This window comes from Mytilus trossulus, chromosome 4 (genome assembly GCF_036588685.1).
Source record: "Mytilus trossulus isolate FHL-02 chromosome 4, PNRI_Mtr1.1.1.hap1, whole genome shotgun sequence".
In the NCBI taxonomy this organism is placed as follows: domain Eukaryota; kingdom Metazoa; phylum Mollusca; class Bivalvia; order Mytilida; family Mytilidae; genus Mytilus; species Mytilus trossulus.
Window position 1 is genome coordinate 19,939,517 of NC_086376.1, and position 15,238 is coordinate 19,954,754.

The 15,238-nt window shown below is 32.5% G+C and overlaps 1 protein-coding gene across 1 annotated transcript in view; it reads right to left on the reverse strand.

The window, feature by feature from the left end:
- LOC134714839 (antiviral innate immune response receptor RIG-I-like) overlaps positions 1 to 9,354 on the reverse strand; it is a 29,053-nt gene extending 19,699 nt beyond the window's left edge. The window contains exons 1-4 of the mRNA XM_063576470.1: positions 9,172 to 9,354; positions 4,652 to 4,780; positions 3,278 to 3,607; positions 2,850 to 2,996 (exon numbers count right to left, since the gene is read on the reverse strand). Coding sequence (XP_063432540.1) covers positions 2,850 to 2,996; positions 3,278 to 3,607; positions 4,652 to 4,780; positions 9,172 to 9,310 — 745 coding nt within the window. The 5' untranslated portion in view covers positions 9,311 to 9,354. The remainder of the gene's footprint in view (positions 1 to 2,849; positions 2,997 to 3,277; positions 3,608 to 4,651; positions 4,781 to 9,171) is intronic.
- Between the last annotated feature and the right edge of the window lie 5,884 nt (positions 9,355 to 15,238).

A 15,238-nucleotide genomic window follows, 5' to 3' on the forward strand; every position in this document is an offset into this window, starting at 1 on the left:
ACATTTACAGATATAAGAAAACAAATATTATGGAACAATAAATTTATTAAAGGAGTAGGGGCATTTTAGTTTTGGCCCAAGAAAATAAAATGTTTGATAACCATTTCAAATTGGCACATAATGATTAAAAATGCATAGGGTCAAGAAATATAAATTAAAAACAGAAAGATTTTTATCTGCTGACGTCACAATTACGTCATTATATGTATTGTTTTCACAAAAACGATGAAAAATATAGAATTTATGCAGTTTTCTATCATTATTTCCTTTGAGGAAACATCCTGCGCAGCCGAGAAACAACAAACTGATAATTTAACAGAAGCTTTATTATAACTATTGGCATAATCTCATCAAATATAAAGTTGTTTCTTGGGTGCGCACATACTTTTTCAATCTAAAATATACTTAAAATTTGATGAAAAAACAAGGAAAATCACGAAATTTAACAAAATATGCAAATTAGGTCATGATTCGTTGCCATGGTAACTTGTTCAATGTCAATTTTTTAGTATCTTAGTACCTTATACCTTAGTCAAGTTTCCAGTAATCTAAAAATATGTATGATAACTTTTGAATTTGCAGTAATTTTTGGGCCAAATAAAGCTATATTTTTAAAATATTGGATTAAAAGCGATCTTATTTATATAAATGATATCATAGATGAAAAATATTGTATTTCTGAAGACATCATTTTAAATAAACTAAAAAATAAATCAAACTGGATAGCTGAAATTAATTTAGTAAAGAAATCTATAAAATTAGGAGCATTAACAAATAAACTTTTACATAAGTCTCTGACAAATAAAAAAAATTTGAACCAGCTATTGGACACCAAAAATGGCTGCGTATATTTGACATAGATAACGTGTTATATCAAAACTATCAATATAAATTTTTATTCAGATATTTAAAAGAAAATAAACTTAGAATTTTTAGATGGAAATTACTACAACATATTCTATCTGCAAAAAAACTTTTATGCAGTTGGAAAATTGTAAACAATAGTTCTTGTAATATTTGCACACAAGAAGAAGATTATGATCACTTCCTTATACTGTGTCCGTATTTAAAACTTTTTTGGAATAAAATAAATGAAGTTTTAAAGAACAGTAAAATAACTTTTAAGATAAAACTAAGACACTTAGTATTTGGATATAAAACTTCTGAAGAAGAATATTTTGACTTTAACTATTTTTTAACAATTGTGGGGTTTTCAATTTACAAAGCATACTACATATCTGATCAAAAGACAAAAAATGTCAATGTTTTCTCATTTTTTCTCAATGAGTTCAATAGAACGGTATGTTTGAAAATTAAAAGTAATGTTTTAGCATCTATTAGAAAACATATGAATAGTCATATTACGTGATTAAGTGATATTATCTAATATATATATGATGTAAAAAATGTAATATGTATTTTACAACTACTAAATACCTTGAGTGATTAGTGGATTGTAACAGGGAAAATCAGGAGGAGCTAAATATCTATTTACTAGTATGTTGTTAGAAAAAAAAAGTAATATCTTATCTGCAACTTTATATCTATCAATGTCAACAATTTTATCTGCACAATGTTTAATATGTAATGAAAACTAATATTCTATAAAAATAGATTATTATCTAATAAAAATGGTATTTGAAAATCTAAACACCCGATCCCGGGATCAAGAAAAAAATTAACATTAACCAACAACAAAATTAAAATACCATTAACAACTACGACATCTACCTTCCAACAAACATGACTTTAAAAAATAGTTATAAATATTTTTTGACAACTCCTGGCTAATCATTCATTGATTGACTATCTATATATATCAGCAGCAAAATACACTTGTTAATTTATGTTCAAAATGAAATAACGAATCACATTAAAAGTAAATTTCTGGTTTCTAAAAGGGTCCAAAATTCAAAAACGAAAAAGCTCAAATTGCGACAATTGCGCTTGACCTTCAATAAGTCACAGAAAACAACACATCAAAATATGTAAAACTTTCATCCAAGAATTTTTATGTTAACGACACGTGTCTGACAAGCGCCCGTCTACTTGCCCGTCGTTTTCTGGCTTATGTGTCGCATTAAAATGTAATAAAAATTTAATAAAAAGAAGAGCTTTAGGTGCAACATGTGAGTGTTTTTGGCTCATTGTTGTAGATATTACATGTCTATACATTCAGTTATTCAAAATGTCGGCTTCCTTAGTTACAGACAAGGACATGGAAAATTTCACGATAACTGTCATCAAATCAGAACTATTGATACACAATAATTGCATTATAATAACGGTTGTATCTGTATGTGAGAAATAATCTAGCTTCTTTGATATTCTTATTTGTAAAAAGTGTCTAGAGAATATCAGACACAAACAAAAGAGAAGGAAAAGGAGGGTCAGGAGAGATTTAATTCCCGTTGGAATGTCGACAACCTGCTAGAAAAGTCTACCTCCAATTCAATAAATATTTTGCCAACGAGAAACTCCAGTATACAGATAATTTGTTCTTCAGTTAAGCATGATTAATAATCGGGCTCATTTTTTTTTTTAATATGTAGAATTATATCCCAAACAAATTTCGTAGAATGTGGCACCATGAGTATGGTCGAAAGCGTTGTAGATTATTTCTTGAAGACGAATTTAAATTTTTCATGTGGTGAGACGATGAACAGGGTGGACATTTTAAAGGTTTCCATACGATTTATTTCAGAAAATGGCTAAAAAATTTTAGCTTCAAGAAAATCTTTTGATTGCCTAAGGATGAACATAATTCATGGTTAATGCAACTACGCGATTTTTTACAGTATTTTTTCTCTTTCACTGTAAATAATAAACAATTTATAAACAAACCAAACCTGGACTAAATAAGGTCCCAATATTTCCTAATAAATCGGATGGTGTGACTTTCTGGACTATTTGTTTACGAAACAACTCAACGATCAGTTTTCTCCAATGATCATCTATTGATATGTCGTCTGCAGCATCAACTGCATCCATGCTCTCTGAATCAGAAAAAAAAGGACTAATATAAAAAAAAAAAAAAAAAAAAAATTACGTTTGTTTCATACAACAGTATTTTGTGTGTAAAACTAGGACTTAAAAAAATTAATGGAAGTAAAAATATATAACATATAAACAAATTTAATAATTATCATCAAAAATGTTGTTTCTGCTTGACGTTTTGTAGAATATAGGAACGCCTTATACATCCTTTAAATAAAATATCACTTATGATACCCAAATGTAGAAAATTCCAATAAGTTCACTATCTTAAATATATTACTTTTAGAGGAGTCTGATTCCAAATGTTTAGCTGCTCTCTCCAATCCTACTTCATATAAACTTCTTGTCAACTCTATATACCAATTACTGGACGACGAATTAATGACTCGGTCGATCAAAACTATCAATCCTGCTTTATTTCCTCTGTTATAACATTCTGTTTCAATATTTTGCACATCTACTTCCAACAGCACTTCATTATCTTTTAGAACTTTTGACAGTTTCTCAGGCTCAACTTCTTCATTTTTCAAAGCTTGAACTAGTTTGCGTAATCGTGGTATTATTTCCGGATTGTATTCTTTTGAATAGATTTTAGGAACAAAAGCAAATTCTAGAAATAAATATTGAATTATTTTTATTAGTTGAAAGATTTTCTCTCCGATGGAAACAAATTTAACCTATGACAATGCCATAGCACAGTTTATTTTCATACAGTTATCAGAACTGGGTACATGTTCCAGTTATCGTATCTTTGTACAACTCCAAACATATTTTTTTAAGATTAGACGAATGTGAAAACACAGATGAATATCATTACTCTACTTTAGTTCATCAAACATGTATCTTTAATGGTCCAAAACATGTTCAGCTGAAATGACTACAATCTGAAAATATCACTTTAAAAATCTGATTCGCCAGAGGCCTTTTCTGAATTTACTTCCATTGGGATCAGAAACATTTGAAAATGAAGGATGTTTAAGTACTTTTAAAAATACTTGAAGAGTGATTCATTCCCCATTTTCATTTTATATTTTATATGACCTAAATTGTACATAAAAAGAAGCAAAGGAAAATGTGCATGAGAGCTTACGCGCCTTAGTTTCTTAATAATTTCTATATTCATCAATCAAGTCGTTTAGATATCGACTTGCATATATCATTTCATGGAATGGAATGTAATGGAATTTGATGCGACTGTCATACAAGTGAGAGGTTTAGCTAGCTATAAAACCAGGTTCAATCCACCATTTTCTACATTAGAAAATGCCTGTACCAAGTCAGGAATATGACAGTTGTTATCCATTCGTTTGATGTGTTTGGACTTTTGATTTTGCCTTTTGATTTTTGATTTTGCCTTTTGATTTTTGATTTTCCTTTTTGAATTTTCCTCGGAGTTCAGTATTTTTGTGTTTTTACTTTTTCATTCTTCTGTCTGTCTCTACCTTAGTTACACGAAGAGTAAACTATGTGACGTAGTTAGTAAAGTAATGAAATGTGTGTAGTTGGGCCCCTTACCATCAAATTTCTGATTGAATGATTCATATATTTATCCATATATTTATCTTTTAATTTATATCATCATCATTTATATATTTTTTTTTTAATTTTTCCAGTTTTAGTTTTATTATAATTTACGTTAACTTAACTGACTTACCCACATTCGTCAGTGCCTCAGTCAACGAGTCCCATTTGTCGGAGTAATCACTGTGTAATATGCATTCCAATATAAAATTCACCTTACTCTCGTTGCTATCTTTCTTCGCTCTTAAACTATCGACAATATCTACAAACGAGTGTGAGTTTAGATTTCTTATTAGCTATAAAATATAATCTTACCAGCATTTTATCAGAAAAGTGTATGTATAAAATTGAGAAAGGGAATGGGGAATATGCCAAGGCGACAACAACCCGACCATAGAACAAGATAACAGCCGAAGGCCACCAATGGGTCTTTAATGTGGCGGGAAAATCCATCATCCGTAGGCGTTCTTCAGCTGGCCCCTTAAAACAAATGTATACTAGTACAGTGATAATGGACGTCATACTAAACTTCGAATTATACACAAGAAACTAAAAATAAAAATCATACAAGACTAACAAAGGCAAGAGGCTCCTGACTTGGGACAGGCGAAAAATTGCGTCGGGGTTAAACATATTTATGAGATCGCAACCCTCCCCTCTAGCCAATATAGAAAAGAAAACGCATAACAATTCGCACATTAAAATTCAGTTCAAGAGATGTCCGAGTCCTATGTCAGAAGATGTAACAAAAGAACATAAATACAAGAGTGCACATGCTGAAATGTCTCGCCTTCTTTACTAATCATTGATATCACGTTGATAGTCCTAAGTATAAAGCTTTATAACAACTGTCACATAAACTTAACATTAACCAAGATAACTAAAGATCAATGAACCATGAGAATGAAGTCAAGGTCAAATGAACCATGCCAGGCAGACATATACAGCTAACAATGCTGCCATACAACAACTATAGTTGACCTATTACTTGTAGTTTAAGAAAAATAGACCAAAACACAAAACCTAACACTGATCAATGAACCTTGAAAATGAGGTCAAGGTCAAATAAAACTTTCGCCACTGACATATAGATCATACAATAAATATATACACAAAATATAGTTGACCTATGGCTTATAGTATAAGATAAAAAAAAGACCAAAACTCAAAAACTTAACTTTGACCTCTGAACCATGAAAAATGAGGTCAAGGTCAGATGACATTTGACCGCTGGACATGTACACCTTACAATCATTCCATACAACAAAAATAGTAGACCTATTGCATAAAGTATGAGAAAAATAGACCAAAACACAAAAACTTAACTATAACCAATGAACCATGAAATGAGGTCAAGGTCAGATGACACCTGCCAGTTGGACATGTACACCTTACAGTCCTTCCATACACCTAATATACTAGCCTTATTGCTTATAATTCTGAGATATGGACTTGACCACCATAGCTTAACCTTGTTCACTGATTCATGAAATGAGGTGGAGGTCAAGTGAAAACTGTCTGACGGGCATGAGGACCTTGCAAGGTACGCACATACCAAATATAATTGTCCTATTACTTATAACAAGAGAGAATTCAACATTAAAAAAGTTCTGAACTTTTTTTTCAAGTGGTCACTGAACCATAAAAATGAGGTCAAGGACATTGGACATGTGACAGACGGAACCTTCGTAACATGAGGTATCTATATACAAAGTATGAAGCATCCAGGTCTTCCACCTTTTAAAATACAAAGCTTTTAAGAAGTTTTTAACACCGCCGCCGCCGCCGGATCACTATCCCTATGTCGAGCTTTCTGCAACAAAAGTTGCAGGCTCGACAAAAATGACAATAATACATAAATAACAAAGACTACAAGCAATTAACTGACATGCCAGCTCCAGACCACAATTAAACTGATTGAAAGATTATGTCTTCATTATATGAATATCAGGCACAATCCCTCCAGTTTGGGGTTAAGTATCATACTATCATAAAATATATGAGAAGAACATAACCCGTGCCATATTTTACAAGATGTATATTTGTAAAAGAAAAATGTCTTCTTCTTCTTCTTTCGTTAATCAGCAACGGAAAAATACCATCACGCTGATTCTGTGTCATCAAGGGCAGGTGCTGTACAAGTTGTGATCAACAAAACCGAAAAGTCAATACATGTATACAAATTAAAATTGTGGTTGGTGCAGGATAAAAACAAGGATGATCTTTACAGCATCACTGTGACTGTGGTCTCAGGATGGAAGTGTGACCAGAGGTTTTCCTTGAAAGAGTCCGAGTCGGTGTTAGTTGCAATGTTTCCTGGTAGATGATTCCAGTCTCGGATTTTTCTCGGATAGAAGCTGTACTCGTCTTCGGATGTGTTGCATTGTGATTGCATTATGCTGACTGTGTGGCTATGACGTGTTTTCTGTTGTTGACGAGGTATTTGGGAATTTCTGTGGCTACTTGGTGGTACAGTATTTTCTGAAATAACATTAAGCGATTTGCTGTTCTTCTCGTTTCAAGGGTAGGCCAATTCAAAGATTTTATAATTGCGGTCATAGAGCCGGGTTGGTAGTTGTAGTTCTTGGTTAGAAATCTTGCCGCCCTGTGTTGTACCATTTCTATACGTTTTATGTCCTTCTTCCAATGGGTGTCCCATACTGAACTGCTGTATTGCAGGTGTGGTCTTACCCGGGCAATGTAAGCGTGTTGTAAAATTTCTTGATTGCATCTATATAAGTTTCTTCTTACAAAGTTCAGTTGTTGTGAAGCTTTGTTAACTTCTGAGGTTATGTGGTGGTTCTAATTGAGCTTGCTGTCCAGCTCCACCCCTAGGTATGTTCTTTTAGTTCCAGCTTTGTAGAATGTAAGAGGTATGGTCTTATAATGCTATTTCGGATGTGATGTGTTGTCTGTAGACCGATGCATTGTTTTGGATTGAATGACATTTTCCAATCAATAGACCATTTTTCTGATACCGTCTTTCTGTAATATTTCTGTATCATTATTAGTTTTGATGTCTCTGTAAAGTCATCAATCATCTGCAAAGAGTCTTATGCTGGTACCAGTAGTTTAATTATCCCCAATGTCATTGATGTATGGGAGAAATAGAAGTTTGCCGAGTACGGTTCCTTGGGGAAGTCCGGATCTTACAGTTGCTGGTTGTGATTTACAGCCATCTAGGAGTACTGTCTGTTTTCTATTTTGGAGCCAGTTATCTATCCAGTTTAGGACTCTGCAAGGTATCAGATATGGTCCTGTTGCTTTATTAGGATTTATATTTTCAGCTGTTTGACAATTCCAGGTAACGATATATTTATTGGTTTCTTGTGTACAACAGGTCTTGGTAATTTTGGTAGCTTAAATTCAACATCTGTACAGAATCGTATGTTTATGTACTGGTTAAAATCAATATCAGAAAATGCTGATTCGTACTGCTGATTAAGGATGTTTGCTTTTTATTCTGCATGATGTCCTTGCCATTCCTATAAAGCATGCTGATGTTATTATTATCCTTCTTCATACCTTTTATATACGACCAAAATGTCTTGTTTTTAGTATATATTTGTTCTCTGCAACTGTCTTTATGTGCTTTTGTTGGTTCTTCTGGTGTCAGAATGTTTTTGACATATCTCCAAACAACAATTTAAAAAAGGGCCCAAAAATTACTAGTTTAAAACCATTCAATCGGGAAAACCAACGGTCTAATCTATATAAAACAAAACGAGAAACGAGAAACACGTATAAATTACATAAACAAACGACAACTACTGTACATCAGATTCCTGACTTAGGACAGGTGCAGACATTTGCAGCGGGATTACATGTTTAAATGGATCCAAATATTCTCCCTTTTTCTGAAACAATAGCATAACATCACAACATAGAAAAACACACGGTAAAATATCAATTGGCAGGCTTAACTATGTCCAATGTCCATTACAGTCATAACATACACCACATATAGTATTCTTTTATTTAGAAACGGACTTAATCACGTAACTTCAACCATGATAACTCATCCATGAAATTTGCAAACAAGATATAAAGCATCCAGCAGGTCCTCTTCCTTCTGAAATATAAAGCTTCCTACAAATAATTTACACCGCGCTGTCTGATAGTAATACACAAGAAATGGCTGTATTTGTTCCATGTAATCTACAAACTTATGCAGTACCTAAATATATATATGACAGTTACGTGGATTTAATTTTAGAAAATTTAAAACTCACCTGCACGTATTATTATACGATTATGTCATTGGTATACATGTAGTTGGTATAAAGATAAACCATGTAGGGAATATCCCCTCGGTATTGTATTGATTAAATGAACAATAGAGGGACAATAGAGTTTTGCAGTTCAATAAGTGATTTGATTAACAGTGTTAACGAATATTGTCCAAGTGACAATCTTCCACTGGTAAAATCAAAATCTAAAAAGATCTTAATAAAAAAATAAAATCATTTCACTTTCTTCCATCTAAGTTCTTTATCCCAGTTGCACAGATTTGTCTGTACTCAGAATCAATATCGTAGTGCAAACATACATGTAACAGTTTTTGAAAAATGATAACGATATATATATAATAAATATAAATAATCCTTAACCGTGATCAATTTAACTATCTGCAATAGATTTTTCAAAACTTACCATCTCCAAGAATACGTTTTATTCTTTTGGAACAAATCAATTCCCCTGATTTAACGGTCTGTGCTATGAGAGAATTAAATATTTCCAAAACTTCTAAATCGTTTCTGTGTTGCTGATCACCGCTCTTACAAGTAGCCATTTTCTATGTTCTACCTCAGTGTTCTACCTTTTACCATGATGACGAGACTTCGAAAACAAATACTAAACCTGGATTTTTCCAAATCTAAAAATAGAATCAGCAGAGAAAATTTACATGACGTGTTGTTTAAGTTATCTTTAAAAAAAAATCACAATACGTTACAAATAGAAAACCTTAAATAATAAATTGTAATGATCAATATATTTCAACTTTCAATTGACGAAAGTCATCTTAGTTACAACTCATACATGAACTGAAAGTTGTATTTGTAAAGATAAGTCAGGTGATACGTGTGTTCGTTATCGATCTATTATCTTTTTTTATATACAAGTGTGGACACAGATCAGTGTGGATAGTATGTTTTTGGATGTTTGACAGTGTGTTCTGACCAAAATAGTTCTCTGCCCCCTCCTACCCATAGGATTCTATGTTTAACTGTGTTGCTCAGTGAAAACCAACTGTACCAAACACTAAAAGATCAGTATTGTGGTTTAATTTATATTTACTTCTACTGTTCAAAACTGCATGTAAGGGATGAGATACTAATTGCATGGATTGAGAAACGATTCTGAAAAAAATATTCCTCAATATTGATTTCGGAAAGCAGCAAAATAAAAAAAAAAATTAGGAGAAGAAACAATTAAGGTACATATTGACACATTTCTACATGATGCGATTTCATTATTGGAGATAATATTTGAAAACCTGCATTCATGTTCTATTTTTTTTTTTATTCTATTTATTTTCCTTTTCGAATATTTTCAAACTAAGCTGAACAACAACAAAAACATCAAAAATAAACACACACATACAAAAACTCGCATATTATGTTATAGAAATTGTAAATAACGATTGTGACGAGAATACTGACATGTAAGAAAGTTTTATAAAAATAAACTATAATAGTCTGAATCAACAGACAAAAAGGTAAATGTTAATTTCAGAAATCCAAGGCAGATATTGTTTGACGAAGAGCTTAATAACTTTTTTAAGTCAGGAAGTGTCTTTGAAGGTCTGTGTCATTTAGAGGATTACAGCTTATCACCTCCCATACACCTTAAGAGGACATTTCTCATTTTTTTCAGTAATGACGTTCTGAACTCGGTACATAGGCGGGTTAACTGCATGACAGAAAGCCCCCACCTGATGATAAACGCATAGAGATTTTACAAGTTCCCCCTCTTTTGTTACATTGCCGTCCCCTTTCCAAAATCCTAGATCTGTATCATCGGTTAAATTGGTGGGAAATGGACCCTGCGTGCTCAATAGCACATGAGGATACCCACTTTTTGATTTGTGAACTTTTACAGGAATGTGAAAATATTTAAGACTGCGTGCTCAATAGCACATGAGGATACCCACTTTTTGATTTGTGAACTTTTACAGGAATGTGAAAATATTTAAGAGATGTTAGATATCAGTTTTAAAGAAGTATTATATCCATATGATTGTATGAATAACGTAGGTCCAATGGCATCTGTATGTGTTATGATATCTTAAGAATGTGTGAATTATACGTTGCATATAACTGGATTAACATATTTCACGTGAATTACGCGTATAAGCTCGATTAACGTGAAATTCACGTTTATTTCACGTTAATTTTACGTGAGCAAAATTTGCCTGTGTATTAAATTAACATCATAACAGTCTTTTGCTGGTATGCATAATCCAGGAGACAGAAAAGAAGTTTTCGGACAATTATTTCAATTCATCTATAGATACATTATAAGATGTGGTATGAGTGTCAATGAGACAACTCTTTATTCAAGTCATGATTAGATTTTCATGATCATTCTTATCAACCCTGCAGATAAAGCCCCAAGCAACATCGTTTTTGTGTGTAAAACTCGTTACATTAGCTGCTTGATAAACAAATTAGGTACTGGCAATTCACTATTCACTTGGAAACTCAACATATACCCCTCATTTGATACCTAAACTTCATAAGTGTCCTTACAAACTACAAACAACGGTATATTGCTCGGTCTTCAAAGTTCTCCACGAAACCACTTTCTAACTTATTAACATCTAATTTATCAGCAATCACAGACGGGCTTCAAAGTTATTGTGAAACTGTATATTCTAGAGGTGGCGTAAATCCGATGTGGATACTTAAAAATTCCAAAGATCTTTTAGAGTACATACAATCTAACTCTCCTTCATCTTGTAATAGTATTAAAACATTTGATTTTACACATGTGCAAGTATTCCACATTCTAAACTAAAAGTCAAAATGCAAGAGTTGGTATTGCTTTGCTTCATAAAACAAATGGCCAACGTAGATATAAGTATCTTGTTGTAGGGAGGAATAAATCCTACTTTGTAAAGGATAACTCCGATTCAAACAAAACAATTCTCGAAACTGAAATTATCAAGATGCTTGATTTCTTGATAGACAACATATTTGTTACGTTCGGTGAACGAGTTTTTCAACAGACTGTCGGCATTCAAATGGAAACAAAACATTGCCCCTCTACTTGCCGACTTGTTTTTCTATTATTATGAGGCTGAATTCATGCAGGAACTTCGTAAGAAGAAAGATAAGAAGTAAGCGATGTCCTTTAACTCTACTTTCCGCTATAAAGATGATGTTCTTTCACTAAATAATTAAAATTTGGTGACTATGTGGAAAGCATCTATCCAGTACAGATACAGTGAAGTCGGCATCATATCTTGACTTGACAATAAATTGACAATGAGGGTCGGTTGAAAACAAACCTTTTCGACAAAAGAGATGATTTAAGCTTTCCAATTGTGAACTTTCCATTTCTAAGTAGTAACATTCCAGCAGAACCTGCATACGGGGTATATATGCATCCCAATTGATACTATATTCCCGTGCTTGCATTTCCTATCATGATTTTCTTGATATAGGGTTCCTTACGTCGTAACTACAATCCCCCTCCTTTTGATGAATTTGACACATAAGCAACACGACGGGTGCCGCATGTGGAGCAGGATCTGCTTACCCTTCCGGAGCACCTGAGATCACCACTAGGTTTTGGGGGGTTTGTGTTGCTTATTCCGTAGTTTTCTTCGTTGTGTCATGTGTACTATTGTTTGTTTGTCTTTTTAATTTTTAGCCATGGCGTTGTCAGTTTATTTTCAATTTATTAGTTTGACTGTCCCTTTGGTATCTTTCGTCCCTCTTTTGTATAATATAACCCCATGTCATCAATCTTTATGTTTAGCTGGCTATAGAATCAGGTTTAGCCCAACATTTTGGAAAATACTTGTACAAAGTTAAGAATATGACTATTTTTTACACTATCCAATTATCTAGTCGTTTAAATAAATTAAACCCATGACCATTAAAACATTTTACAAAAATACCAGGAGCAGTACATCTCGTTTTTTGTGTGTGTATTTTGTATTTGTATCCTCATGGAGAAGTGTAACATACTTAGTATTCATTTACAACATGGTTGTCAAAATCCGTATAGATACATACACTGTATACTAGCAATTCAAACTTCCACACCAGTCATTACAAATTAAATAAATTCTATAAGCCAATACAATCAGACAATCAAATAATCAAATAATTCACATATCGATGCACCTTAAAAAACTATACACTTGAAACAGAGACATATCACTATTAAACCAGTTTTCATCTGAAACTGTCATTTTGATCCTCACATCTTTTAAACAATACATTATAAATTCATGTCAGTCCTTCAACATTTTAAACTTATCCATTGCTGTAAATTCAGTGCTGCTTATGCAATTGCTTGAAACCAATCTAAAAATGTTCCTTGTTTAGTCATTTTTCGACACGAATTAAAATCATACTAAATCGTCCAAAAAAACTGAATTGACTTGTTTGACTAAGACCAATATGTCTACAATACTGAATTCTGCAAGAAAATGTCAGAAAAAATACTTTGAACTCTCAAACCTTATTTAATGAGATCAGTTTTAGGCTATTTTAGATAGTGATAAGATTAAAATTTATTACCGTTTTAAAATAATATTCAATTTATAGCATTTCTCTTATTTTTTTGGAAATTTAACCCTTTTCGAACCCATTGGATATATTTTTGCCAACATGTGGTTGCAGCTGATATCAGAAGATGATTATATGAGTGAAAAGGTAAATGAATGAACCAAGATATGATTACTTGAATGTGTTATTGAAATTGACAACTTTGTGGAAATTAGAAGGCACTCAATGCGGATTTTTCGTTTAGCAAAAGAGAAAAATGTATTCATTCATCAGTCAAGCAGACTATTTAATAGTTACTCGTAAATTATCAGATTTATCCAATCTCGTTAGTTAAATTATAAATTTCAAAGTTCTCGCCCAGGCTCAGACTTTGAAATTAATAATTGAACTATCTTGATTGAATAAATCCGAATGTAAATCTCTACATATTTATCAGCTTAGCAAACATATCTTTGAATATCTTTAAATATTGAATGATAAAATTGAGAATGGAAATGGGAAATGTGTCAAAGAGACAACAACCCGACCAAATAAAAAACAACAGCAGAGGGTCACCAACAGGTCTTCAATGTAGCGAGAAATTCCCGCACCCGGAGGCGTCCTTCAGCTGGCCCCTAAACAAATATATACTATTCCATTGATAATGAACGCCATGCTAATTTCCAATTTGTACACTAGAAACTAAAATTAAAATAATACAAGACTAACAAAGGCCAGAGGCTCCTGACTTGGGACAGGCGCAAAAATGCGGCGGGGTTAAACATGTTTGTGCGATCTCAACCCCCCCCCCCCCTATACCTCTAACCAATGAATGATGCATGTATGTCATTTCATGCGTTTTATCGAATGATGTGGTCCGCTGTTTTACAGATACAATTGCATATACAAAAGCCAATGATAAACGAAGCAAGAAAATGACATCAACGAACACCTTCGATTTTTTTGTCTCTCTGCTGCAAGTTCAAACACCCATATGAACGGATGGGTTTTCGGAAATTGAAGCATAACTTTGGTTAGTTCATATCAGTTTGATATAATTACAGAGTTTCAACTATTATATCCTGAAATAGCTAATAATAAGGAAGTACTATTTGATTTTGTTTTGACGACTTTAACGATTCTTTTAATTTCTGATTGTCCAATTATTATTGTCAGAGGTCAAAGATGTGAAGAAGGACTAGGAATGTGTCTATATGTCATTGAAAATGAATTTATAAAACTGGAAAGCGGTATATTTGAACAAAATTTAGAAAATGTACGAGAACAGCTGGCACTGAAACTTCATAAATCACATTTTGTCGTGATGTCGAACAATAAAATTATCCATTTTATATCAAAGATACTCAATATTTCTAAGGATGTGAAACTATGACCAGTGTTTAAATTCTGCAACGTACATTTTATTAATATATCACAAACAATTCTGTCCGAAGATAACATCATCTTCAATAGAATAACGGTTGTTCCGCAATATTGTATTTCTCTGGAAAATAGCACTATATCAAACTGTAAATTGCAACCCAACAAAATGTGTCTGTCGTATTCTGATGTTGGCATAATTTGTAGTGAAATTGCCTTCTACCTTTTTACTGTAGTTCTTCTCTGTTTTAGTAATTTTAGATACTAAATTATTCATATAATTTATACATTCAGCGATTGTAATATGTTCTTTATCAAGACTTTTCGACAACCTTTGAATAATGGAGGCAGGTAATTGAATGTTAAGAAGAAGCCGCTGATCCAGCCAAACTACTTATAGATTCATGTTACAGACAATAATATCATTGCACTAAGCTTGTTTTATTGATGTAATTTGATTAATGTCATTTAATCATTGTTAAACTCCTTTTGGCTCAATCACAAACTATATATATTATTAGTTGTTTAGACATTTTTTGTTGTTGTGAAAATGTGTCTTTATGAACTAGTTCCTTATATTGCATCTTTGATAGCTTGGGGTAAAATGAACGTTGCTT